Below are 25,990 nucleotides of genomic sequence, written 5' to 3'. Positions count from 1 at the left end.
TTTATTTTGTTTCTGTTGCAAGGGAGATCCATTATTTATTTTATTTTGTCAAGGATTGTTGCTGATATAAGCTACTTTTTTCTTTAACAGATATTACATTTTTAACGAATTACTTTTGGAATTTATTGAGATGAATATATGATGCTTCCCTTTGACCAATTAATTTGATGACATATAATAACAGATTTCCCAATAATTTATCAATCTTATTTGCTGGAAAAAAAGTCATGCTCAAAAACAAAGCATTGCTATTTCAGTATAATTTTGCATTTTTTGGTGAATAATTTAATTGGATGTTTGCATCTATATTTGTAAATGGAATTGGTCTGAAGGTTTGTTTTGGAGCTTTCTTTGTTAGCTTTTAACATTTAGATTTTCCCAAATCTGTATAATAAATGAGCAAGATCTCCATATTGTTCTGTACTCTTGAAAAGCTTATAGGGCATTTGAAAGAATTTCCCTGCACAAATTTTGATCTCAGTACCTTTTATAAATGTAATTCATGAACACTAGTTTCACTTCCTCTTTTCCGCAAGCTGTATCAATTGATTATTTATGATTTTGTAGGAAATCATTCATTTTATCTTATTGTCATTTATGCTCTCTGGCCCGTTTGTGCTTTCCGTTTCTCAATCTGAGGGCAGCTTCCACCAGAAGTTGACAGTAGCAGCCCAAAGGAATTCCAATTTGGGTGGTCCCATCTTTCTCAAGGCTTCAAGGCTCACGTTTGTACCTCCTCATTATTGGCTGCTGGTATATATATCATCCGGAACAGCCCTTGGTGGCTGCCTCCTGTCTGGCTCTATCTGGCAATATGTGCCAGAAACGTAGTGAAATTTCTGGCATTTGTATGGCAGCTTTCCTAGTTAAGGGCTTGTTTTTATGCTACCATCTTCCCCTGCAGTGTCAATGCACACTTCATTCTTGGTTTAACTGCTTTTCATCAACCGTGGTAATAATACTAGGGGCCCTGGGCTATATTTATAAATGTAGTGGGTGTCAAGGGAGGAAATTAATCACAACAACTAACATAAACAATCAATCCTGGAAACACAAATATGCTGACACTCCTCTAGCCACGGCCTGGAGCAGGTTGGCAAAGGATCCACATTTTTTTTTTCTTTTTAACTTGTGAAATATTTAAGAAGGTAGAAAATTTGAGAAGTAATTCTGGAGGTATATTTTTTAATATTCCCTCTTAACTCCCTACCAATCAGCAGATTTTCATTTTTTATTATTAATGAAAGTAAAGGTATGTATAAATATAAATTTTCAGCTGATTTCTGATAATAGATTGTATATACAAAAGACAAAATACTGTAAATAAGGACAATGGCATATTTTTATAGTCTTCTGTTACAATTGGTACTTAGAGAGAATTATATTAGAGTTACCATATCCACATTCATGTAGTTTCCACAAAATATCCAGGTAATTAGAGTCATGAATGACATTGTTCTCTAACATAGCTTCCTCTTCCAGTATTATTGGTAATATTTGTAATTCAGAATAGGCGTATCTTATTTCTCGCTAAAATTCTATCACAAAGTTATGTACAAAGAAGTTTAATTAACAGAAAATGACATATGACCAATATTAATAAATGGTTCAGGGAGGCTGAAATTCCTCAGGCTGTGTAAATCTCATCCTTTTGGATCTCTTTCTCATTTTTCATCCTTATTACAGATCTTTTCTTGGCCTTGGTGGCATGTTCTCTGATGAAGAAATGTTGGCTTGTTTGTCTTCCTTTGTCCTTAGGGTTGTGGCCTGGTACCTTTTGGGACAACTGCCTCCTTACAGCTTATATAGCATCTGTAAAAGTGGGCTTAGCTCTTATTAATTTTGAAAGCTCCTGCACATTCCTCATAGTTTTAATAGAAGAGGGGAAGGGGGTAAGGCATTTTGCAAAGCCCAATTTTTCTTCTTTATACTTTCATCTTCCTTTCTCTGTGCTTTCTTTTCCACCAGGAAGAGTCACTTTTGGTCATACAAGGAATCTTTCTTCATCACCTGTCAATCAACTCCACCTTTATAGGACTTCCTGGGTAGTGTCACAGTTTCTTGCCTTAGAGCAGCCACACTAAGTTGCCAGGTTGCTAGTTATTGCAGGACTTCATTACGAATTATGATAATATTGTATTAATCATAAGCCCAAATCCCTATTTTCATGAATGTTCTAAAGTGATTGTAAGCAAAAACAGGGAATGGAAGATAAAACAGAACCAGTCCTTCCGGGGAACTAGGAATGTAGCTAGAAGCAGATTACTTTTAAGTTTGGTGTTTTATCTCAGTAGCCTGTTTAGAGAAATGAATGGAGTAACTAATCTTCAAAGGTGGGGATTTGTTAACATATATGTGTGTGTGTGTGTGTGTGTGTGTGTGTATTCACTTCACATTAGAGAAACACTTTTAATGACAGGAAATTGTTTATGGTATGGTAAATGAAGTAAGCAGATTCTAAAATATATGCAAAAATGACTATTAAATTATGAAAAGATATTCAACTCCACTCTTAATAAGAGAAATGGAAATTTTAACTGTGAGATATCATTTTTTTCTTCATCAGATGGGTAAGAACCTAAAAGCTTGACAATATACTTTGTTGGTAAGGCTGTGGAGAAACAGGGACTCTCACACATTGCAGGTGAGAATGTAAATTAGTACAATCCCATATGGAGAGAAAATATAAAAATTAAAATGGGATATTCCATTTTTGAGATTTTATGCTACAGATATCCTAGCATGATTTATGTACAAGTTTATTCATGGCAGCACTCTGTAATAGCAAAAGGCTGAAGACAATCTAAAGTCCACCAATATGTGACAGGTTAAATAATACTGTACATTTAAAACTGGAATACTGAAAAAAGAATAGAGGAGCTCTTTATGAACTGATATGGAAAGATCTCTAAGACATACTGTTAAGTTAAAAAAACAGGGTGCAGAATGGTGTGCATAAGAAGCTACGTTTTCTGTTACGAAGAGGGAAATAATCTTGTTGACTCGTATGCATATGAGACATTTAAGAGGAAACTAAGAACAGTATTTACCTGGAGATGGTATCAAAGACTGGATGGATAATCATCAAAGTGTTAGTAAATGATGAGAATACAAGTTATGAAAGAAGTCATAACAGTTTTCATTGCAATATTTTTCTCTGTAATATATTCATATTTTTAAATGCAAAATAAAGTTTTAAATGACTTTCCAGGAAGATGAACCAAGTGCATCTGTAGCTTTTTGTAGTTCAGAGGCACATGCCTATGAACACAGCAGCATTAAGGGGCGAGGGCGCTGGCTGTATAGGCCTTGCTCTCTGGTTAAACATTCGCTGCATCCCTTTAGGGACAAGCATTTGGCTCAGACTCCCTTAGACCAGTTCGGAAAATTCCAGGTGGCCTGAAGCATAGGAGTTAGCAAAGCAAAATGCAAGTGGTCAAGAATCATCAAAATGGGGTGGGGGCCACACACACTTTGCTTATTTAGCAGTAGGTAGCTACTAATAATGTCATCCTGGGCATAGCCACACATTCCAGAAAATAATTTCTTCTGGAAGAACTTTTGGGGTTATTCCAATGAAAGCAGTTTCTTGAGAGCTTTTAAAAACAAAAACCTTTGGATGGTGTTTAAAGTTAAAAAATATGAAACACATTCCAGAAAAAAGAACATAAATCAAATTATCTGATATTATGAGTAATTTTTAAGTACGCATGCTACAACCACTGACCTCAAGAAATATACCAATGCTATCCCCTCAGAAGCACTCTTAAGTGTCCCTTTTTGATCACACCACCTTCCCTCCTGTGAGAGAGAACATGAAAGTGACAAGTGACAACCTCACTTTCATGGTAACTGCTTCTTGGCTTGCATTTATAGTTTGACCACCTACTTATGTATTCCTGAAAATGTAATTTCATTTTGCTTGTTCTAGAACTTTGCTTATAAGAGCCATCCATGTTGCATGGAGCTACATTTTATTTATTTTATTAGCTGTATAGTATTCCATCTCATGCTTGTACCAAACTTTTTATCCATTTTATTGATGATAGACGTTTGAAATATCTCCATTTTGGGGCATTGATTTGAGCATTATGTTTTACATATTTAGGTGTATATGTGCATGAGTATTTTTAGGGTAATTACCTCCAAGTGATATTTCTGAGATATAGGGTATGCGTAGCTTCTTCTTTTCTAGATACTACAAAAGTATTTTCTAATGTGATTAGCAATTTATACTTCTTTTAACAGTAGACAAAGTTTCTTATTTTTTCATTTCTTCACCAAAAGTTCAAAATACTTAGTTTTGTTGGACTTGCTTAACATTTGCTCATCTGATGGGTGTGTAGTAAGACCTCATTATAGTTTTAATTTGCATTTCACTAGTGACAAATGAAGTTGATTCCTCCTCATATATTTATTGGCCATTTGGATTTCTTTTGTGAGGCCCATGTTCAAAATTTTGCCCATGCTTTTGCTGGAGTGCCTATCTTTAATAGTGCTTAATTTAACTCACTATCAATAGTCTGGATGGTGAATGATCAGGGTTAGAGGTTCACCATGCAACCCAAAGGCATATGCCACAATCTCAGATATTTCACAAAATGTTTTATGTAATTAGCTGGCACTAATTATCTATCAGACAAATTGGGCCTAAGCATCTGTCCATCATGCAGTCAGCTGCCAGTGGACCCAGATCAATGAATGATGCTGACATCAGTAGCGACATTCACCATAGCCTTACCACATGCAGGACACTAGACTGAGCACTTCATGGGGTTATTTCACTCACTTTTCTTAATGCCTCTATGTGGAATGTACAGATGCTCCCAAACTTATGATGTGGCTACATCCCAATAAGCCCATCGTAAATTAAAAATATCCTAAGTTGAAAATGCATACAATACACCTAACCTATCTTAAATGTGCTCAGAACACTTACATTAGCCTATAGTTGGTCAAACTTATCTAACAGACAGCCTATTTATAATAAAGTGTTGAGTATCTCATGTAATTTATCGAATACTGTACTGAAAGTGAAGAACAGAATGGTTGTATGGGTATTCCAAGTGCCATTTCCACTGAATGTGTATCACTTTCACACAATACTAAAGTCGAAAAATCCTAAGAGGAACCATCGTAAATCAGGACCATTTATTAGGCTTATAGCCTTAAATTAATTGACCATGATGACTCAACTACAGAGTGATGGGCTGGGCATTCGTCCCTTAACTAACTCCAGAGCACATGCTCTTAACTTAATGATTATACTGCCTGAAGACAAAGGTTCCATCTGGTTTCAAATTTGGGATTATTGTGTACTGCGGAAATGGGCAATCATTAGTTTTAAAAAAAGAGAATATAATTAAGTACTTAGTTTAGACATGATAAAATTTAAGGTCCCTAAAAATATATCATAATGCATTATGAATGATACTGACCAAAAGAAAACAAGTTTGAATAAAGCTTTGCTGTGCACTTGACTTATGTTTCCATCACAGTCAATATGTGAATGACAAACATAGACTCTTTAGATTTAGTATTGTGTCAATAAACATGTTAAACATTTTGAATAGGTAAAATCAGATGCTCTTAAGCCAGACTCATTTTTTTAGGTTAAAATGATGAAATAAGCCATGATGGCAAACCCAATCGTGCCTCCAGTAGCAGCTACCCTAAACGCCCAAAGCAAGGAAACAAGAGAATCCCACACATTGTGTTCAGTCTCAAAGGGATTTTCTAGTTATTAATAAGTATAAAACACCAAAATGTTGCAAAAGTAAGACTCCAGACATTACAGTGTCTTGGACAAGACCCCAGATATCTGTAGGAAAATCAATCTTCATTTCCAAGTTAAACTTTAAATTTGTTGTAAGATTAAAAAGAATCTGAATATTTTGAAACAAAAGTTGTGGAAAGCTGATGAGACTTTGAAAAGATCAGGAGAACTAAGAACTGAGCTACAGCCCATACAGTCGGTGGTGGTTTCTGAAACAGTTTATATAACGAGCTTTAATTCAGAAGTAGTTTTTCTTCCCCCCTTTTGAGGAAAGCTTCTGGCTTGAACATGTGCACGGGTTCTGTACAGCTTGTAAAGCTGTGTTCTTTCTCCCACTGAGACCTTGCTCAGGCTTGTAGTTTCATTTGAAAGAATAATTTTCAATGTCTCCTTCTAGGCTGAACATTAATCCCCCCACTGGTTGATCGATTAAATCCCACTGTCTGTGTCTGGAAGGCAATGTCTGAGCTTTATGTATTGCTTTCTGGCAAGCTGCATTTCCATGCTCTATGGAGCAGATGCAGCAGTATAACTGTGTGCAACAGGCTTTCAAAACCCTCAAATCCTGGCGGAATGACAGGTAGAGTGTCTCATTTTAACATTTAATAAGTTTAAAGGCCTCATAATTACGCTGCTATCTGATGAGTTTCGTTCGTACCTTTGTATGGCATTTAATAGCTCACAAGGTGGAAAAACATTATCTCTTTTGATCATCACGACAATTGTTTATAGGAAACAGTGCTTTATTATCTTTCATTTCAATAACGAGGAGAAGCTGTGATCCTTGCCCACGGTCCCATGGCTAGTAACTGGCAACTTTGTGATAAAATCCAGATCTTCTGGTTCGAACATCAGTGTTCTTTTATGAGTCACATAAAAAACCCAAGATTGGAGAGCTATAGAGGGCTTTCAAAAGGATGCATGTTATCCTGTGCTCTGAGTCCAGAAAATTAATGGTAATACAAATATCACATCATTGCTCACTTGAGCAAAACAACACAAAGAATGAGCCATTTCAATGTTGCCTCCAGGGTAAGGGGAAAATTGCCAGGGTACTTTGAAAAACCCTAAATGTGATCAGCCAGGCCCTGCAAGATAAGCCTGCCCTGTAAGGGATTTGCAACTCATAAGCGCTCAGTGCATTGGCCTTGAATTCCCATGAGTTTCACAGGCATATGTCTTATTTCTCCAACTATAAAATCCTGGAAGTAGGTGTTTTGGTTTCATCTTCCGCAGAGGCAGATCCTGAGATCTTTATCTCAAGATCTTCAAGTGCAAATACCTTATTTGGGTACTTACTTACTTGAAGATGTGAAGATGTCAACATCTTCAAGTTCAAGTACCTTATTTGGGAGAAGAAAGAAACACCAGTAGGGAGGGAGGCAGTAGGACAGGAAAGGAGCCGGAACAGTGGCCAATAAAGAATGTATTATCGAGTCAGCTACCACTGGGGTGACTGAGCTTAATCTCCTGAGGAAACCTTGGACGCAGTAAGACACGAACCTCAGAGACATTCCTCCTGAGGGTTGAGGAGGTGAGTGTTCCTATGCCAACTTCCATCAGTCATTGTTGAGAGCTGCTGGGAGTGGGAGATAATCCCCCCATCTTCTGGCATGCTGTGCAGGAGGGCAGAATAGCATTCTGTAGCTTAGGAATAAGTTCCCAGGCAAAGAAATGCAGACACTGGCAGGGGAATGCCTCCGGTAAAGGGCCCAAGGGATGTGGCAAGGCACCCAAAGGATCTGCTTTATAACAGGATCTCGATCTTTTTTTTTTTTTTATCTTGTGCTGTTAAAGGGGATAGGATCTCGATCTTACATCTAAAAAAATCTCTAGTGTATAATAGTTCCCTGATAACTATGGATTTATCAGCCTGATATCAGGATGGATGTGAGAAATAGTTACATATGCACATTAAATCCTAGATAAAAAAAGAATATGTAAACAAAGAAAGAACAAGGGCCAGGGAAGGCACCCTGTATCACAGTAGCTTCAGAGCAGAGCGGGGAGTCATCTGTACTCACACTTTCTCGTAAATCTTGTTGGGATGCTCCGGCCATTCGATCATGCACACGACCCTGCTGGGCATGGTCTCTGTGGTTGAATAGTAGCCCTGGGGGAAGGCCAGCAGAAGAGCCAGGACCCAGATGACACAGATGACCACTTTTGTGGCTGTGGCTGACAGCCGGGGCTGGAGGGGATGAATGATGGCCATGTACCTGGAACAGAGATGAAAGGACAAAGTTCTGCTTTGGTCACCAAAATCTACATCAGTAATTATGTGTTTTTCCTATCAATGAAAAATTCCTAGAAATCCTTTGATGACAACTATTTTCCAATTATTTTTCTATATTCTATCCTTAAGCTTTATGACTTTTGATGTACAATGCTAAAATCCATAGGAAAAGTTAGCTAGATTTTTTTACAATTTCAGAACCCGTCTAGCCGCATTCCAGGAGAGGCATTTTAGTCATTGAAATGTACAAACTGGGGACATGGTGGCCAAACACAGGTCAGGAGCTCATGGTGAAATTAGAAAAATAAGGACGATGTTGTAAATTTATTCAATTTATATAAAGGTTTCCTTTTATCCTTTTGGGATTGCGGAATAAGGGTAATAGAAACAGTAGTTGTTCAGGTCCTTGTGTCACAATAAAAGGTCAACAATTCTACATCCGTCCATACAATTTGAGGGGAAGCGAATGTGTCTGTGTGAGAAAGCAGTGGCCTGAAGCCAGCAAAAAACAACAGCTTCTGGAGAGATCTTTATCAACTCTTTGAGCGTCTAGGAGTCAGTGTGTGGCTAACTACACATGCTTCATGAGAAGAAAGACAGTCTCCAGCTGCTGAGGCAGACACACTGGAACACATAAAAGGCCAGCGTAGATGACACCTCGTTGCAGGAAGGCAAAAGCGCAATGAATGACAGCTTCGAGCCTGGAGCCATCCCTCCATCCCCTCCCACCTGGGATCTGGCACTAAATGGTGTCATCTGAATGAGTGTGTCCATGTGTTTGAATTTGTGCACTGCTTCTGAGATGTCACGGAGATTTGAAGGATAATAAATATTTCAATCAGCATTTCATATCTGTTATAAGCACATCAATTCTGCCTCTTCCATTTTAAAAGACATTTCCCTATGCATATTTTCTTGCAGAGTTTATAGATCTATCCCTTAAAATATGCATCTTTTTCAGAGTAGGAATGATGTCTTATACAGCCTTTGGGGTTTAAATATTATCTAACAAAACCACAGAACCACACATTTGATTCTCTGACATGCAGGTTTTTCTGGCTTCTGTAGCACAGAATGGTCAATGGAGCCTTCAGAAACGTGCAGACGAATGCAGCACAGCTGTCAGCTGTCTCTACATAATTCCACATCATTTGTTTACTGTATTCTTTGGACTCCCAGGATCTCTGGGCCAGAACTCGAGCCAGGGTCACAAGTAAAGCAATTTTATTCACTACACGCTCAGCAAAGTCCCACTGGGCATCTGCTGCCGCACATAAGGCACAGCATTTCCTTCTGGGCTACGAGCTTCTGATTTCCCCCGGGAGAAGCAGTGCATCAATAAGCAGCCACAAAACATGACAGTAGGGTAAAGGGACCTCAGGTGCTAATCTGATCAACGTCTTACAGCCTTAGGGAAGCTGCAGAGGTGATTAAGTCTTGGGATGGCAGGCAGTCTATTGGAGGGGCTTAAGGAGGTGCATCGGGCTGGATTTGGGGAGAGACTGCTGAGCATCTTGCTCCAAGGGCAGGAAGTGTTCAGAGCCTTTTTCCTTACACGTGTTAGGTTTAAGCTCCGTTTTCACAAAGGCCTGGCTGGTTGTCCATTTATCATCCTAAACTTTGGAATACCTTTCTCTGCATTTTCGTGCTGGGGCCCTAGGCTTTCCTCCTCTGGTCTATAAGAACAAGGCTGCTGCAGGTGTTCAGGGTATGGCGTCTGGCTATTAGGAGGATGCGTCAGGTCAGCTTTTATATGTATACGAAGAAGTCACGATAACTCCCAGAAAGAAAACCCTCAGAAACTTCCTTTTGCCTCCTTGGGTAAGTGGGTAGGTGGTCGTAAAGTCAGGAGAGAATGGAATTAGGAAGAGGCTTAGAAAAGAAATTATGGTGGGGGTGAGTAGTATAAATCTTTTGGCAAGATTCCCTGGTTGGGTTGGTGGCTATAAAGCCCATCATACAAATGCTATGTCAAAAGGGCAAAACCAACTCTTAAATGTGGCAAATTGTGCATCCTCAGGAAATTGAGCAAAAAACCCACAAAAACAAAAACCCTGCAAAACCCAAAAATGTTGCACATCAAGCCTTCTTTGTCCTCCTTAGATTATCCCAAAGGGCCACTGCTACAGTCAAGAGAGGCCCAGGACACCATAGGCCAGATGACCTTACCTCTCTGGAGCGGTCTCCTGCAAAGAACCCTGAGAAGTCTTGATGTCCCTCCTGGACCTGTGTCTCTTTCGCTGCCTGACAGTGATGAAGCCTTGGTTTCCTCTCCAGTCGTGGGGTGGGGGTGGGTGGGGGAAACCCAGAATCGGAGCTGCTGGAGCTGGGCCTGTGCAACCATTAGCTTTACTTTCTTTCCAATTCGGTGGAGGGCTGGGCCTCCATGGTCATGGCCAGAATCTCTTTGAGTGTTTGCATTAAAATTGTAGGATGGCTTATTGGATTATTTCCCAAAGGCAAAATTGTTTTCCCTGACAAAGCTGGACATGCAGCCATGAAGATGCCTTATCTCACCTCCAGCAACCTCCAGCACTGCACATGCGCCAACCTTCACAGGCAGCTGTGCATCCGTAGGCTTCTTGGGAGCCTGAGGACGATGCACAGGGGAGAATGTGGTAATTGCATTGCCTTCTTTTAATATTATCTCAAATGCAAGATTTTAATTTGTTTCTAACTCAGGATAAATACCCAATCTTAAATAAACGAACGCTAACACCAATCCCCATGCCCAAATTGGTGATACACCATTCAGAATCTAGTATGACTGGGCTTAAGGGGGATTGCACTAGCATATTGGCACTGTAGCTGCAAATGGATGTCAGAAAGCCATATTTTATCTTTATTGCAAAAGTTGCAATTTGGGAACCCATTTCAGTTAACTCTCTGCTGTTCCTTGAGTGTAGGAGCCATTTTAGTGACAGATGAAAGTATTACCTACATACAATCAGAGAGAATAAAAAAGATTGGCTTTAAAAAATGTATACATTTTCATTTGTTAAAAACAAAGGTATTTATCTTCTTTGTTCCCTCCTTCCCTGCCTGCCCCTTTTTCCTTCCCTTCTTTCTTTCCTCCCTCCCTCCCTCCCTTTCTTCTTTCTGTCTTACAGTCCTCACTTCTGGGGCTTATTTAACATGCTTCTTTCTTATTTACCCGAAAGCTAGTACCATTAGGATAACTTGTACAGATGGATGAAGATTTTCTTTCCTACTCCCAATTCCTAGCTTGGATCCCATTAGCATACATTTATATATTTATCTGGAAGCACCCTGAACAATTCTTGCTTATTTAGTTACAAGATGTCACTGAGAAAATGCTGCAAGCCCTAGGAAAATACATTCAATAAATATTTATTGACTGCACTGTGCTCACAGGACTCTAAGGCAGTCAATGAAACAAACGTCTTTCCGGTTTACGCATTAATCATCGGGCTGCCAGGGACAGGGCTCCGGGGGCTGTGTGGGATGTGGATTACATTCTCCACTTCAGGGTGTTCCAGCCCCACAGAGGGCCATCAGCTCTGATTTGAATTGTATGTGCCCTCCCAAATACAAAACCTGAGGTATAGTCTTCCTCTTGTATGATCATGCTTTATAAAAAGAACTCTCTGCTGCATAGTCTTTTTTAGGTAGAGTAAAGGGATATTACTGTGCAAAAGAATTCTCATCTTCTGACTAGTAGCAATATCTTTATAACTTCCTCTTATATCAGCCCAGAATCACTGGACAGAGACAATGTCTCTCCTCCACCAGGAGAGGTGGCCTACCAGGAGAAGCCTACCTCCTTCTTCCACAGTCTTTCCCCTCCAAGTCCAAGCCCTGCCTTCCCTTATCCCCATTTGCTCCTGGGATGTTACAAGTTTCCTTTAAGGAACCACATCTTTCTGAGTTCAAATGACCAGGGGTGGTGACAGCTGAGAGGATGGCTGCTAATGTCTAGTTTAAGGGTTGGCGAACTTTTTCTGTGAAAACCAGATTTTAAATATTTTAAGCTTTGTGGCCCATATAGTTTCTGTTATGACTACCCAACTCTGCCTTTGTAGTGTGAAAACAGCCATAGACAGTAAGGAAACTATTGGGCATGACTATATGCCGATAAAACTTTATTTACAAAAATAGGAGGTGGGCTGAATTTGGCACCTGGGCTATAGTTTTCTGTCTCCAGGTCTAGTATATGGGAAGCGCAGAGCAGGGGGAATTAGAACCATAGGAGAGTATGGTGTAATCTTCAGAAACACTTTGCCTTCGACAGACTGAAGCTCATTGGGTAGATAAATCTTACAGCCCACAAGTGGTCAGCCAGGCAGTCCCTGGCAGCCCTGCTGTGAGCTAGGCTGAAGCCACGGCACTCTAGCCCAGGCGACAGAGCAAGACTGTGTCTCAAAAAAAAAAAAAAAAAAAATACATTTCTTCTAGCTATTTGAAAATATACAACAAATTTTTGTTGAGAGGATTTTGAATGTTCCCAATTCAAAGTAATGATAAATGTTTGAGGTGACAGATATGCTATTGACACTGATTTGATCATTACACACTGAATACATGTATCAAAAATCACTGTACCCCATAAATATGTACAATTAATGTGTCAATTAAAAATAATAAAATAAAATAAAACAAAACATTGTGAGAAATCTTTAAAAGAAAGATGTGTTTCTTATGGGGCCAAAACATCCATTTCTTTCTTTTTTTTTTTTTTTTGAGACAGAGTCTCATTTTGTTGCTCGGGCTAGAGCGCCGTGGCGTCAGCCTAGCTCACAGCAACCTCAAACTCCTGGGCTCAAGTGATCCTCCTGCCTCAGCCTCCCAGGTAGTTGGGCCTACAGGCACGCGTCACTGTGCCCGGCTAATTTTTTCTATTTTTTTAGTTGTTTGGCTAATTTCTTTCTATTTGTAGTAGAGACAGGGTCTCGCCCTTGCTCAGGCTAGTCTCGAACTCCTGAGCTCAAACAATCCGCCCGCCTCGGCCTCTCAGAGTGCTAGGATTACAGGCGTGAGCCACTGCGCCCAGCCCAAAACATCCATTTCATTGGGCCTGGCAGGTTATATAAAAACTGCTACAGTCACATGAAAGTATATTTAGTTTCCCTGATTCTCTGAAATTCCCTCCCTCCAAGTGATAGGCATGTCTTCTGGATGACCAAAAACGTGTTTTTTGCTTGACTTGTCTCAGCAGCAGGCAACTTAAAGCAGTGGCACCTGGGACAAAAGGGTGGGCTAAGAGGGAGTTTCAGAGAATGGCATGTTTCTATCTCCTCCTCACTCAAGGTAGCCTCTCTTCTCCCACATATCTCCTTTGTTCGACCCATAAAGGCAGGATCTGTGGGCCAGAATTAGGGTGACATGAGGAAGGTACTCACAGTCAGTGTTGTGCAAGTACAGAATTGGACCCTGCCTTTATTTAAAATCTTGATATTTTGCTCGTCATAGATATTTCTGCATTAATTATGATATTTTAAAAGACTGCATTAAGTTATTATTTATCTTGATCTCTGATTTTTTTTGTGCCCCCTTAAATTTTGCACCCAAAGCCAGTGTACACTTGCCTCACTCTAATCCCAGCCCCGATAGTATCTCCCACCTAAGTGCACCAGGCAGGACAATCACTTGTCAGAGGAAATGGACTCAGGTAGCGGTGGGACTATTATTCAAGGCTGCTGCCCCTGCCAAGCACCTGAGGTACCAGTCTGTTGTGCCGTGTCCTGTGCCTGCAGCCTTGAAATGCCCCAGGCCACCAGACCACATGGTGGCAGGGTCAGTGGGAAGCCAGGAAACTTATCAGTAACATGAACAGGATAGAGCCTGAGTAATCTGGTTGTAGACAGTATGGAGATTACTTGGGCACTCTTGCTACAGTGATTTTGCTTTTCATTGTATAGTGTAAACTCACAGCTATTTATTTATTTTTTGATAGTGACTTCTCAGTTAAAAAATAATCTTTTGACAGCAATAAATTATAAGTTAACAGAAGCATGTGTTTAATGAAAAATTAATGTTGGATTTCTGCTTTTCCCAAAAATTGATGATGAATGTGTAACTTGCACAAAATAAGTTTAGATGTTTACCTTCTATGGGGCCAAAGTGTTAACTGGACATGTGAAAATCAAAAGACACAAATCTTCCCAAGAAGCAGCAGCAGCTACACCAAGAAGTTAGTAGTGATTTTAAGAAAATTGTGCTCAAAGACGTTGATTTAAGCTATGTAGTGAAAATGATACATCTTCACATTCTGTGAAGCATGACTTTTCATTTAGATTAAATGACTGTTCTTCTAAATTAGTTTCACTCATTTTCAATTCCAATTTTTCTTGTGCATGTACGAAAGGTCAAGTAATAGCTATTAATATGTTGGCTCGGTTAGCAGAAGAAGAACTTGGCAAATAGTTATATGATTCTAATATTGCTGTCATCAGATTTTTCAAATAGAAAATTAGTTAATTTCAATAATGGTTCAGTTCTTTTTTAATCCAATTCATGGATTCAAAGTTTTTGGAAGGTGAAACCACAGATGTTGTGAATGTTATAAAATGAATTTGTTTCAAACTTCAATAGTGAAGATAAATTCATTTGTTTTGTTTTGGTACTAATATGAATATAACATGGTAAAAATAATGTTCTTAGTAAATTAAGAAATCCGTGGAACAGAAATGTACTTGGAAGAGGTTGTGATACACATAATTTGCAACTGTGTTAAAATAAACTGTGCTATCTTACCAATTGAAATAGGAGCCGTAGTTGTTGAAATTTATAAAAAGTTTTGTAGGTACAAAGTAACTGAACTTACTTACTTGCAGGATAATGAATGATTCAGGATTTTCTTGTGTGGTATCTTATCCAGCATTTTTTAGCTAATTTCAAGAGCATCAGTTGGGACATCTAGTCTTCCATTTTGCTGGAAGCAGAAGTTCTGCTGTCTTATTTTTCATTTTTCTTTTTGTTATCTAATTATTCTGAGTAAAAATTCAAGCCATACCAGAAGCTATAAAGGGAAAGCCTCTGTCCCACCTGGGTCCATAGGTAACACATAGCTAATACACTGAGTACCTGGTAAGTGCCAGGCTCTATTTCATGTGATTTCTTTGTATTAACTCATTTTATCTCTCACCAATTCTTTGATGCAGGCTAATGTTATGACCCACATTTTCCAGATGAGGAAATTGCGGCTCAGAGAAGTTAAGTAACTCTTTTACCAACTGGTGAGGCCGGGCTGGAATTAGGCAGTCTGGCTTTAGAGACTTTGCTTTGCTTTTAATCAAGGCATTGTTCAGAACTCTCACACACACTGTCGACAATGGGTACAATCTTCCTTTCTATGAACATGCAGAGCTATACATCCGTACTTTTTCCTGTGCTGACTTTTAACTCATTCTTTCAGTAAACCTTGTTCAACCCCCTTCTCTGTGTCAGAGCAGAGCCCTGTGTTCATGTTCTGAAGGAGTGGCTATCTCACGGAGAGGCGCATTCGTGGTAATGACGATGCAATATGCTGTGTGTTACCGTGAAGTTGCAATGCGTATGAAGCGTGAGCAGACAGCAGGCCATTTAGGCCTGCGCAGGGAGGTCAGGGGAGTTTCTCAGTGGAGGTGACACTTGAATTTGATCTGGAAAGTTCAATTGGCATGTACATCTGTGGAGAGCTATGAGCAACATACTTTACAGGAGAAGGCAACAGCATATACAAAGGCCTGGTGACTTGAAAAGAAATGGCTGTTTATAAGCACTTCCAACATTTTATTAGAAGCTTATTGGGAGTCAGTATTGCATCTCCTATTCCTTTGAATCCCCATGGCACCTGGCCAGGCACAAGGTGGCTCCTTAGTAACTAGCAGCCAATTGACCTAATGATCCCTTCCTTGTATTAAGCGTACAGCAGGCAGAGAGGTTGGCCTCTGAATTTGCTTTCTCCAGATGTGGATGAAGAAACAAGGATAGAAGGCTGAGTGAGGAAGTACAAGGTCTTGTGGGCCTCTGCTGGTGAAGTGCCCAGAGAGTGTTAGCCTTCAGAGGAACGCACGAAGGATGCTGGGACCAGCGCTGCCAAATGCAGAGCAAGAGGCCAAAAGAGGAAACATGATTTCCAGAAAGTAAACATTCCCCAGACCTGTGTTTACAGACCACCCTGTGGCCTGTCATGCTGTGATGTAGGACTTCCTTAGTCTGTACTCTCAGGCAGTGGAGCCCCTGCTGCCTGGGTTATGACCGTCCTACTCCCAAGGGGCTCCCAGCACAGGACATACCCCCTTCTCTCCCCAGTGCTCTTACTTATTGCTTTTTCAGCTACTTAATCTCTCTTAACGTGATTTCTCAGAATCTCAGTTTTCTCATTCTGAAATTACAGTTGATAATATTTACTGGGCAGTGACGGCTGACTGAGATAATACATATGAAGGGAATGGTCACAGTTTAGTGCACAGTAGCACACAACACACATCCACAATCTCTTCTTTATCTTTGTAACTTGTATCTCCAAATGCTATGCGGTCTCTTTTCAGGGACTCGGTGCGTAGATTAAGCCCAGGGTACTCAGGGTACCAGACTCTTAAACCATCAGTGCCACTGGCTGGTTCCAGGACCAGGCACTTAAAGATACTCAAAACTACGAAAGGCCAAGGAGGCAGTGGCGTCAGCTTAATAGCTGCTGCCAAATAAGTACTCAATTTATAACTTAAACAGTATTTCATGGGAAAAAATAAATTGTAGCAGTGTTGCTCATCCCCCAGGTCCCCATGTGCTAATTCCACTGAGACATTTGAGCATGACACTTGCTGAAACATGGTGTCCTAGGCTAGTAAAGGGGACAGTAACACCCCGCCAGCTATACACTGGCCGTTCTCCAGGGTTTGCTGCAGTGAAGTGCCTCCTTGCAGAGGGACCCGATGTCCAGCTTCCCTGTGGAGGAGGATCCCGATTCACCCTTTCCTGCCTCACCCATTCTCTCCCCTCCCCATGCAGCATTCTGTTTCAGTCTTTTGTAAATCTTATTTCCGACAATGGTTGTTAGACGCTCAGCAGAGACAGCAGGGACAGGTGGAGCATTGTCAGAGGGTGAAGCACACACACCGTGGATGTCAGGATTGCACAGGAGGAGAAAAGCACCTCCCTCGTGCAAGAAGGAAGTGCACGAGGTAGGTAGGCGTTGGCAGGACTTGGGCCTTATGGGGCGGGGCTCAGGCACGTCATCTCACAGGACACAGCCCAGTGTCCTCGAGCTTCCAGAGCCCTCTGTTCGGGCCTCTCTCTGGCCTGCCTTCCTGCCCTGTGCTGAAGCTGCTCCCTTGGGAGACGTGGATTTGAGCCCCTGTGGGTTTGGCCCTCGCTTCTCCATTTTATTGGCCCATAGCGGAGTGTAACAACAAAACCCAAAAGTCATCTGCCAAGCCACCTGAGCCAGAAAGAACCGAGTTCCAGTCTTTTGCTTTCTGTCACCGACTGGTGTGAGCTTATGGCAAATTACCTCTTCCCGAGTCTTGGTGTCCTAACTGGCAAGCAGTTTCTGCAGATGTCCCGTAAGGTCCATGCATGAGTCTGGGGCCTGAAGGTGTAGCTAGGCTGCCTTCTCCTTCCTCCAGTGAGACCTGTCCCTCCCTGAACCCCGCCCATGTCAGAGCACTCCTCAGCCAGCATCTCTCCAAGTCCCTTGCTCCATCAGAAATGGTCAAAGCCGTAACAGGCACTTTAACTTTTCCATCTCATGTGGTCATTGTGAGGATGGAAGAAGGCAGACGTTAAGGAACTGTAATTGTTCTGTGGGGCATTCTTAGGATTCTCATCAAATAGACATTCAGCCACAGGGAAGACAGGAAGAAAGGCAGCTCCTGATGGTGTGTTAGGCCACATTCAGAGCTTCAGAAAGATCACAGACAGCTGGGGCTGGATGATGGCAGAGCAGAAGGCCTGGTAGTCTGCCTAGGGAAGCTGTGGTGCCCACACCTGGCTGAGACTGGGACCGCAATTGGATGAAGATATTCTAATCATCAATTCCCATGGTCCCTTAGCCTGGACTTGAAGGATAAATTGGCAGGTTGGTGGTAACTCCCTATACCAGAAGCAGCTTGAGCCAAGGATTGGGGTTAGTGTGTCCGTGTTCCTTGCATACCAATGGCACATGACATCTCAATGGCCATGTAGGCTGTTATGGTGGGGAGAGGAATTAGAGGCTGCTTAGTCTGGTCCCTTCAGTAGACACAAGAGGACAGTGAGGCCCAGAGATGCAGTGTGGATACTCAAGGTCGAGTCTGAGGCCAGGCTGTACTTGAAGCCAAGGGTGGCTCCAGAATTTCTGTATTGAAAGGGTTAGGGGAAAAAAATCAAGCTACGGGTATTGGGGTGGGGGACGGGTCTTGAAGCTGCTTTTGCATAATACTCTGCGTAAGATTGGAAAAATGTCAACTGTCCATATCAGAAAGCGGAAGGGAAGAGCTGATGTGGATGGGAGAGAACTAAAGCCACCCTTGGTGCCTGCATGGCTCGAGGCCCCAGATTCTCCTGCTCTTCCCTACTAGGTGTGGCCATCTGAACGCTTTTAGGTAAAGCGGAACGAGGGCAAGTCCTCCCGGGTCCACACAGCAGTGAGCCCATCCTCTGGGCCAGGCACCCTGCCTCTGCCAGGCTGCAGTGGAAGCAGAGCTGAGGAGCAGTCGGGCCTGCCTTGGGCCGCGCATGTGCACTACGGAGAGCCGCCTGCCTGCACCTCCACCTCACGCCCAGACCCGGAAGGTCAGGAAAGTGATTTCTAGATACAGACTCATTAGCACCAATCTCTATTACCACAACAAGCAATTTGGAGGGCTGACAGAATTCATTAAAAGTGGATTTTACTTATACTAATAACCGCACACAGAAAAGATAATGATTTATGCCCAGCTTTAAAATGCCCTCCAAGGGGGCTTGTGAAAGGGTCTTCTCTCCCGCTGTGTCGGGAAGGGCTCTGACTTTCTGGGGCCCTTTCTGTGCCTTGGTGACAGGTGTCACAAACAGATTAAAGACATTTGTTTGAGCAGCGTCAGTGGCTTTGTTTTTGTTTCATGGCTATCCGGCTGGCTTTGAGGCCTCTCCTCCCAACATTTCCTTTCTTTCTTTCTTTCTCTCTTTCTTTCTTTTTTTTCTTGACTATTTACTCTGAGTGATTGTAGTTTCCCTGGGTGACCAGGCCAACAGACAGAGATGTCACTCCAGGAGCTATTATTTTAAAAGGAGCTGGAAAGTTCACATTCCGGTGGCTCCTGGAATCTCATGTGGCCCTGGCGCTGAGTCAGGAACCCCACCTGAAATGAAGCAGGACACTTTGACGCAGTAGATTTGATATGGCTTTTTTGATACCACGGAATCAACATGTAGAAATGTTTTTCTGATATCAAGTAATGTGCAGAAAATTACTTCTCTATCCTTAAGCCTTTCCCCTCCATTACCCTCACCTCAATACATTTCCATCTGTAAGGGACAGTTGGCAATGATGTGGATGAGAGATGGGGCGGGGCCCAGGAAGGGCTGGGGGAGTCTAGTAAAACACCTGGAATAGTAGTGGTTTGACTTCTAGCTGCATCAACATGCCTTTGCTGTCAAGTCGCCCATTTGCAATTGTTTACTGCTGAGTTTACTCCATGAGTTCAGCGACCACCCACTTCCCTTCTGAGAAAGCACTGCCTCCCTCAGAGTCTCTGAGCATGCTGCTTTTTATATCACACATCGAATTCCCCATCCTCTGAGATATGTTATCAAATCACTGGATAGAGCAGAGCCAGCTGGTGGCCCCTCACCAGCCTCTGATCTTTCTCTCTTTCTCAGTAATGAAATTCTAATTTGAGTCAGGTAAATTCTGACCAAAGAGATCTAAGTGGAAAATAGTGGAAGAGTTTCAGGATGAGCATCGTTCTCCTTTCTTCCTTTATCCTTTTTTGTTGGCTAGAATGTGGATGCAATGACTGGTACTTCAGCAGTCACTTTGAACCATGAGGTGACCTGAGAATGCAAGCCACATGTGGGTGAGCAGAAAGTAAAAGGGAGCCTGGGTGTCTGATGGCTTCATAGCATCACCATTCCTGCCCTTCTGTGGTCACTGGCTTTAAGGTAAGCCTAGCATTTTCATGTCTCTGACATCCTTTGGCTCTCCACCTGTCTCTCTCTGGGATTATTTTATGTGATAAAATAAACCTTTGCGTATTTAAGACACAGCAGTCAGGTCTCCGTTACTGTCAGCTGATCTGAATCCGAACTGATAAGAGAATTTGGCACTTGTATGTTGGTATGGCAAGTAACAGAATCTAAAATATGGCATTAACTTATTGGGGAAAGGGGATGCAGAGGTTAAGGACTCAGAAATTTGGTGACCCTCATATAGTCAACATACAGCTCACTGCTCCTTGGAAGCCAGATCTCTGGCTGTTCAAGCCTGAAGCGTTACAGCCAATGGCATTTATGGGCTCTTGTCTTGCTGTTTTTGTAAAGTCCTATGAGAGTGATGAACTCAGAGCCAGAGAGGCTGCATGCAGAGATAGGAGGTAATACAGCTCTGCTAACAAGAGGCTTGTAATTTAAAGCATTGCTAGATTGAAAGAGTGTGCTGTTCTTGTACATAAATGAAGTAATTATAAGTGGTCGCTATACAACTGCACACTTACAAGGAGGTAAGACTGCTGTCCTGCCCTACTAAGGTGGTGACCTCAAGTGTTGGCCTGGATAACAAGCCCCTGTACCACACTTGGTGTTTTGGGGGACGTTGGGTCTCCTTGTAGCCACTGGCTTTCAGGAAAACCCAGCATTTGTATGTCTCTGACATCCTTAGGATTTTAAACAACACATTCTAGATCTTTACACAGCTTAATAGAAAGGCCACATTTTCCAATAAGAAGAACAGCTTATTTTAATCCACTCCTGCAAGTTATTTAAAATTAGTGTTTATAAATTAGAGTTTCTATAAACAGAATCCTAGCCATTTAGGTAGAGTGGTCACACTTGGTGCCCCCTCCAATTCCCTTCCTCTTCTAGGTCCAACAGAAAAATATGCCTTAAAGATCCAGCTGTCTTCAGAGAACCTTTGGCCCCTAGGATCTTGCAATGTTCGAGACATGAGTGTCTTTGTCCTTCCTATACTGGTCTATTTTCTCCATATTCCTAGATCTTTATTGTGTTTCTTCGTAATGGGATCTTGGGCATAAGCCATTGCAGAGTATTGAACACACAGTGGCAGGCTTCGTCAGTGCAGCTCAGGCCCTATTTCCATCTAAGGCAGCTTAACAGCTTCAGTGGATAAAATGGCTGACTGCAAACACCAGCAGTGAGGTACGCTGGGAAAGATGAACAAATTTACCACCACTTTATCCCTTGACGACATGTGAGAAAACTGGAGTTCACAGAGGTGAAGCAGTCAATAGTAGAGATGGGACCTCTACCTATCAGTTCTGCCTGATTTCAAATTCCACGCTTTGGAAGAGGTATGCAGAGTCCTCCACGGTTCAGGGGCCTGGAAAGACAGAGGACGGGGGATGACTCAGTGCAAATTTTAGCATCACTGCTGGCAGTTATTTATTTTCACCACCTCCTATGTGCCAGGGGCTGTGTGCCATGAAACAGTTCCATTTTGGGCTGATTAATGATTGAACAAACTCATTGAAATCTTTGCTTTCTACCCATGACTAAAGCTACTTAGCCTGGACTCTTGCCTTCTTCCCAAGGAAGGAGGTAGCTACTCAAGGAGAAATAGACTACAGGGCTGGAATGGTCTTCTGTCCATGAAGACGTGTTCCATTTTCTTGACTCGAGGTTGGGGAAGTGTTTGGACAGGTCCATCTCAGACAGGTGGGAATGTTGCCCAGTTGATGTAGCTGTGCTCTGATGGAGGCTTGGACTATACTATAACACCACACATTAAAGTAAACAAACCTCTGCTGGGCTGTAGTCATATCAAGGGGTAGGGGATCTGCCTCTGGCTCTGTTCTCATTGGTCAGTTTTGTAGCCTTGACCTATCCCTGGATGGTGGCCTGGAGATTCGTCTACTCATTCATTCATTCATTCAAATACTTACTGAGTGCCCATCAGAGCCAGGCACTATGGCGGGGGTAGGGATACAGAAGAAGAGATCATAAATACCAGCTCTCCTCTCAGGAAACTCTGGTCTTATAAGAGCAGTGAATGATCATCAACTAAACCTATAAATACATGTCCAATCACAGCTGTGGTAAGTGTTATGAAGATGCCATGAACATGTAACAATAGAATCTGGACAGCCTTGGGGGTCAGGGAAAGATTCTGAGGAAATGACATTTGGGTTGAGACCTACAAAGTGAGTTGGATCTGGTAAGTGAAGAGTAACCTGGGGACAAGGTCATTTCCCAGAGTGAGTGAGGACAGCATGTTCAAAGGCCCTGTGGTAGGAGAGAGACGGGCACATTCAAGGAAGTTAAATACAGGAAGCAAGAGAGAGAATAGTGTGAAATAATAATAATAGCTTACACCATTGGGTTTTCACTTTGTGCCAGGTACTATTTTAGGGATTTACATATGTGGACTCATTTAATCCTCACAACAATCAGAGGAGAAAATTGAGCCACAGAAAGATTAAGTAACACACCTGAGATCACATGGCTACTAAGCCATGCAACTTTCCAGGTAGCTCAAGAGCAGTGAGCAGGGTGGGATGGGACGGAGTGGGAAGCCATTGCATGATTTCAAGGCAAGGAATGGGGTAGCCAGGTTCACACGCCAAAGTCCACTTTGGCTCACCGAACTCTGCTGGGTGCAGGAAGGCTTTGGGGTCGCCTTAGATTCTCTGTCTCCAGTCTTCATGACCTCCGGGGACCATGTCCCCCTGTGGCCAAGGGCAAGTAAGAATGATGCTCGGTTATAAACTGCAGTCCCCAGCATCCCATGTCCTTGGGATTCTGGAGCTCTGGGCCTCAAGAGGAACTGCAGAAAAGACAAGGCTGCTAAGAGTTGGAATGACACCTCTGCAGGCAGCAAAAGTCCACCTACTCAGTCTCCTTGCTCTGAGGGGAGGGACGTAGAGTGGGCAGGCTGTCTGTGCTCTCCATGCCATCGTGACAGCCTCTGACGCAGCACGAGGGGTCTCAGGAGCCGTGATGGCTCTGCACTCACTGACCGACTTCCCTACCCGTAAAGCATTTGGGGAGGAATTAATCTCCATCCCCCTCCTCCTGGCTGGTCCTCAGGGTTATCTAAGGAGCTATAAAAAAGTTAGATGCCATTGTCCTTCTCTAGACCTACCAAATCAGAATTTCTGGGGTGAGGCCCACAAACCAGTGTTTTTGAAGTGCTCACAGACTAAAGCAGATCACTTCTAAGGTTTCTTCTTGCTACAAAATAATGATTTTTGTTTTTCCTTTCAGATATCAATTAAGGAAGGGGTGTGAGGAACCAGAAATAGTGCTAAGATACTTTATATACTTTCTATTGATTAATGCTCAACTCAGCGCTTTGAGGTTGGTAGTATTATTCTCATTTTACAGACGAAGAAACCGAGGCTCAGGAATTTTCCTTAGATTGTTCAGTGTCTTACGCTTAAATACTGGAGCCAGGATTTGAATCCATTTCTCTAAATCCCAGCCTCTTTCTGCTAACCTAGGGATGGGCAAACTTTTTCTTGAAGGATCAGTGAATATTTCTGATGTTGGGGGCTACATACATGGTCTTTTTGCAATTAAACTCTGCTGTTGTAGAGTGAAAGCAGCCATAGGCAACATGTAAATGCATGAGTGTTCTAATAAAACTTTATTTATAAAACCAGGTGTCTGCATAGATTTGGCCATTGGCCATAGTTTGCTGACACCTGCACTAAACAGTTTTAACTTAACAGTATTAATTTAGCCTTCTAAAGGAAAGGGAAATGAAATTAACATTTGTTTAAGTATTCCATATAGGATATTAACAAATGGGGCTGCCCAAGGATCATGCTGGACCCTTCATGGCTTTTATTTCCTATAAACTGCTCCATCACCCAGGTATTATCATTCATATTAATATTTTATCCCTGAGGAAACTGAGGCACAAAGTAATTCAGTCATTTGCCCAAGATCACATCGCAAGCAAGAATTGGAGCAGAAGAGGTGTCTGAACAGGCCTATTAGGCTGGGGTCAGGGATCAGACAGGATCCGAGTTCAGGCTGTCTGACTTTAGCACCTGAAACTTTTCTACTAACATGAGAGCAGCAAAGGAGAATCCATGCTGCTGGTTTCCCTGCTGTGGTCTCCAATGTACAGCTAATGCATCTGGTCAGCTCTGACTGACCACACCCTCAGATGTCCTTCCCTCCCTGCTCAGTGTAAAGCAGCATCTTTCAATGCCCTTAAGCCACTGGGTCCCTCCACAGAGAATCAGGAACTGTTATATAGGAAATAGAATATGGCAGAGCTTTCTTTTCCCCACACATAAACAAGTAAATCATCAGTGTTCAATACTCTGGTACTAAAATAATCTCCTTCCTGTTGAGCTAAAGATAAGGGATTTGAGAGGCTCCATTGGGGGACAAGTAAAAACCTGAATTGTAAGTTTATTTGAGACACAGCCGAAATACCAACATCTCATTTGGGCGGGTGGAAAACAGAGTGAGAGGAGAGGAGGTAAGCACTAGAAGTATCAGACATCAGGAAATTGCAACAGCTCTGGTCAATGCCTGTCAGCAAAATGGGAATAAAAATGTAGCCCATTAATTCTAGATGCACATCCAGGTTGTTAATGGGGAGAGGAGACATATAATTCAGAAATCCACTTTTGTTCTTTTTAAATCAACATGTTTCCATTAAAATGGAAATTGGCTTCTCATCATATAAAGCAGTCATTTTCTGGGTACTGTATGATTATCTCTACCTTTCCTGGGCACAGTGAGAATGGAAATATTCAAATTCACCCATTAACCTTTGGAAGTTACAACTTTGAATTCTCAAAGTGGCCTCCTTTCCTTTGCATTGAGTGCAGACACTCTGTTGTTAGGGGCAGGAGGCCGAGTGGGTGGTACGTGCGTACCTTCCTCCTACGGAAGTTTGTTCAGAAAGGCAAAGGGCAAATGAAAGTGAAGGTGGGATGCTAGAAGCGGCAGCAAAGCTTTCCTACTTTTTGGAACAAGAGCAAAGGCAGGTCAATGTCCATTTAGAAAAATGACTTTAAAAGTCAGCATAGGAAAAAGGAAATCACATTTGCCTGCCAAGTTTACAGAGGCAGATTGCGTGAGGCATGTGCTTAAAATGAGCAGTGGATGGAGTTAATTGCTTCTGTCTTGGGTAGTTCCTGGCTGGTCTGTTTTAGGAAGTTCTGACAGGGAGCTCTTCAAAAGTCTTTCCCAGGATTCTGCCAAACCAAATCCTATCATCTCCCTTTGAAGACTCAACTCTGAGGTGGCCCCTTAAGAATTCCTCCTTAAAGCCTTTCTCTAATCACCTCCATCATTCTCTGTTGAAATTAAAACACAGCCTGAAGGCATGCTGCCCAATGGCTTTATATCTCATCTGCACAATGACACTGTAAGCCCCTTGAGGACAAGGACTAGCTTGCATGTTAGTTATGCATTCCTTGTGGTGTTGAGAATGAGGCCAGGTTCAGAGAACTCAGGTATCAGTTGAGACATCTCTTCCCAGCCCCTCTAATGGTCTGAATTAAGGTGGCTTAAGCTCCCAGTTTCATAATCTTGGTAAAAATCAAAGCTCCACCCATGATAGGTGAGGATTCTCATGGTGTTTCTTTTCAGGTTCCCATTGTGACTAGTCCCTAAATGCATAGACTGTCTCTTTATCCCCTCTCATAAACTTGGATGCCAAACTTACTCTTTTACTGATTTCCATAAAAGTTGGTGAGTCCAGTAAGAAGAACTGGGAATTCTCTCAGGAGGGTCTTACCAGGCAGCTCACATCCACTTGCTGACTCTCTTTTCCTCTCTCATCTCTCTTTAGGATTGCCCCAGAAGACAGAAAGCATTCTTCTTTCAATATGTAGCTCTTCTAGTTTGCAAATCCACATCTATGTGGTCTCAGC

The 25,990-nt window shown here is 42.1% G+C and overlaps 1 protein-coding gene across 1 annotated transcript in view; it reads right to left on the bottom strand.

Annotated features, from left to right (window-relative positions):
- Positions 1–25,990, bottom strand: part of TACR1 (tachykinin receptor 1) — a 141,305-nt gene that overhangs the window by 63,052 nt on the left and 52,263 nt on the right. Inside the window, exon 2 of the mRNA XM_012664881.1 lies at positions 7,801–7,995. Within this exon, the coding sequence (XP_012520335.1) occupies positions 7,801–7,995 (195 nt within the window). The remainder of the gene's footprint in view (positions 1–7,800; positions 7,996–25,990) is intronic.

Source organism: Propithecus coquereli, unplaced genomic scaffold (genome assembly GCF_000956105.1).
Source record: "Propithecus coquereli isolate 6110/MARCELLA unplaced genomic scaffold, Pcoq_1.0 Scaffold93, whole genome shotgun sequence".
Taxonomy (NCBI): domain Eukaryota; kingdom Metazoa; phylum Chordata; class Mammalia; order Primates; family Indriidae; genus Propithecus; species Propithecus coquereli.
The sequence above is the reverse complement of the archived record's forward strand: the minus strand, read 5'-3'. Positions and strand labels throughout refer to the sequence as shown.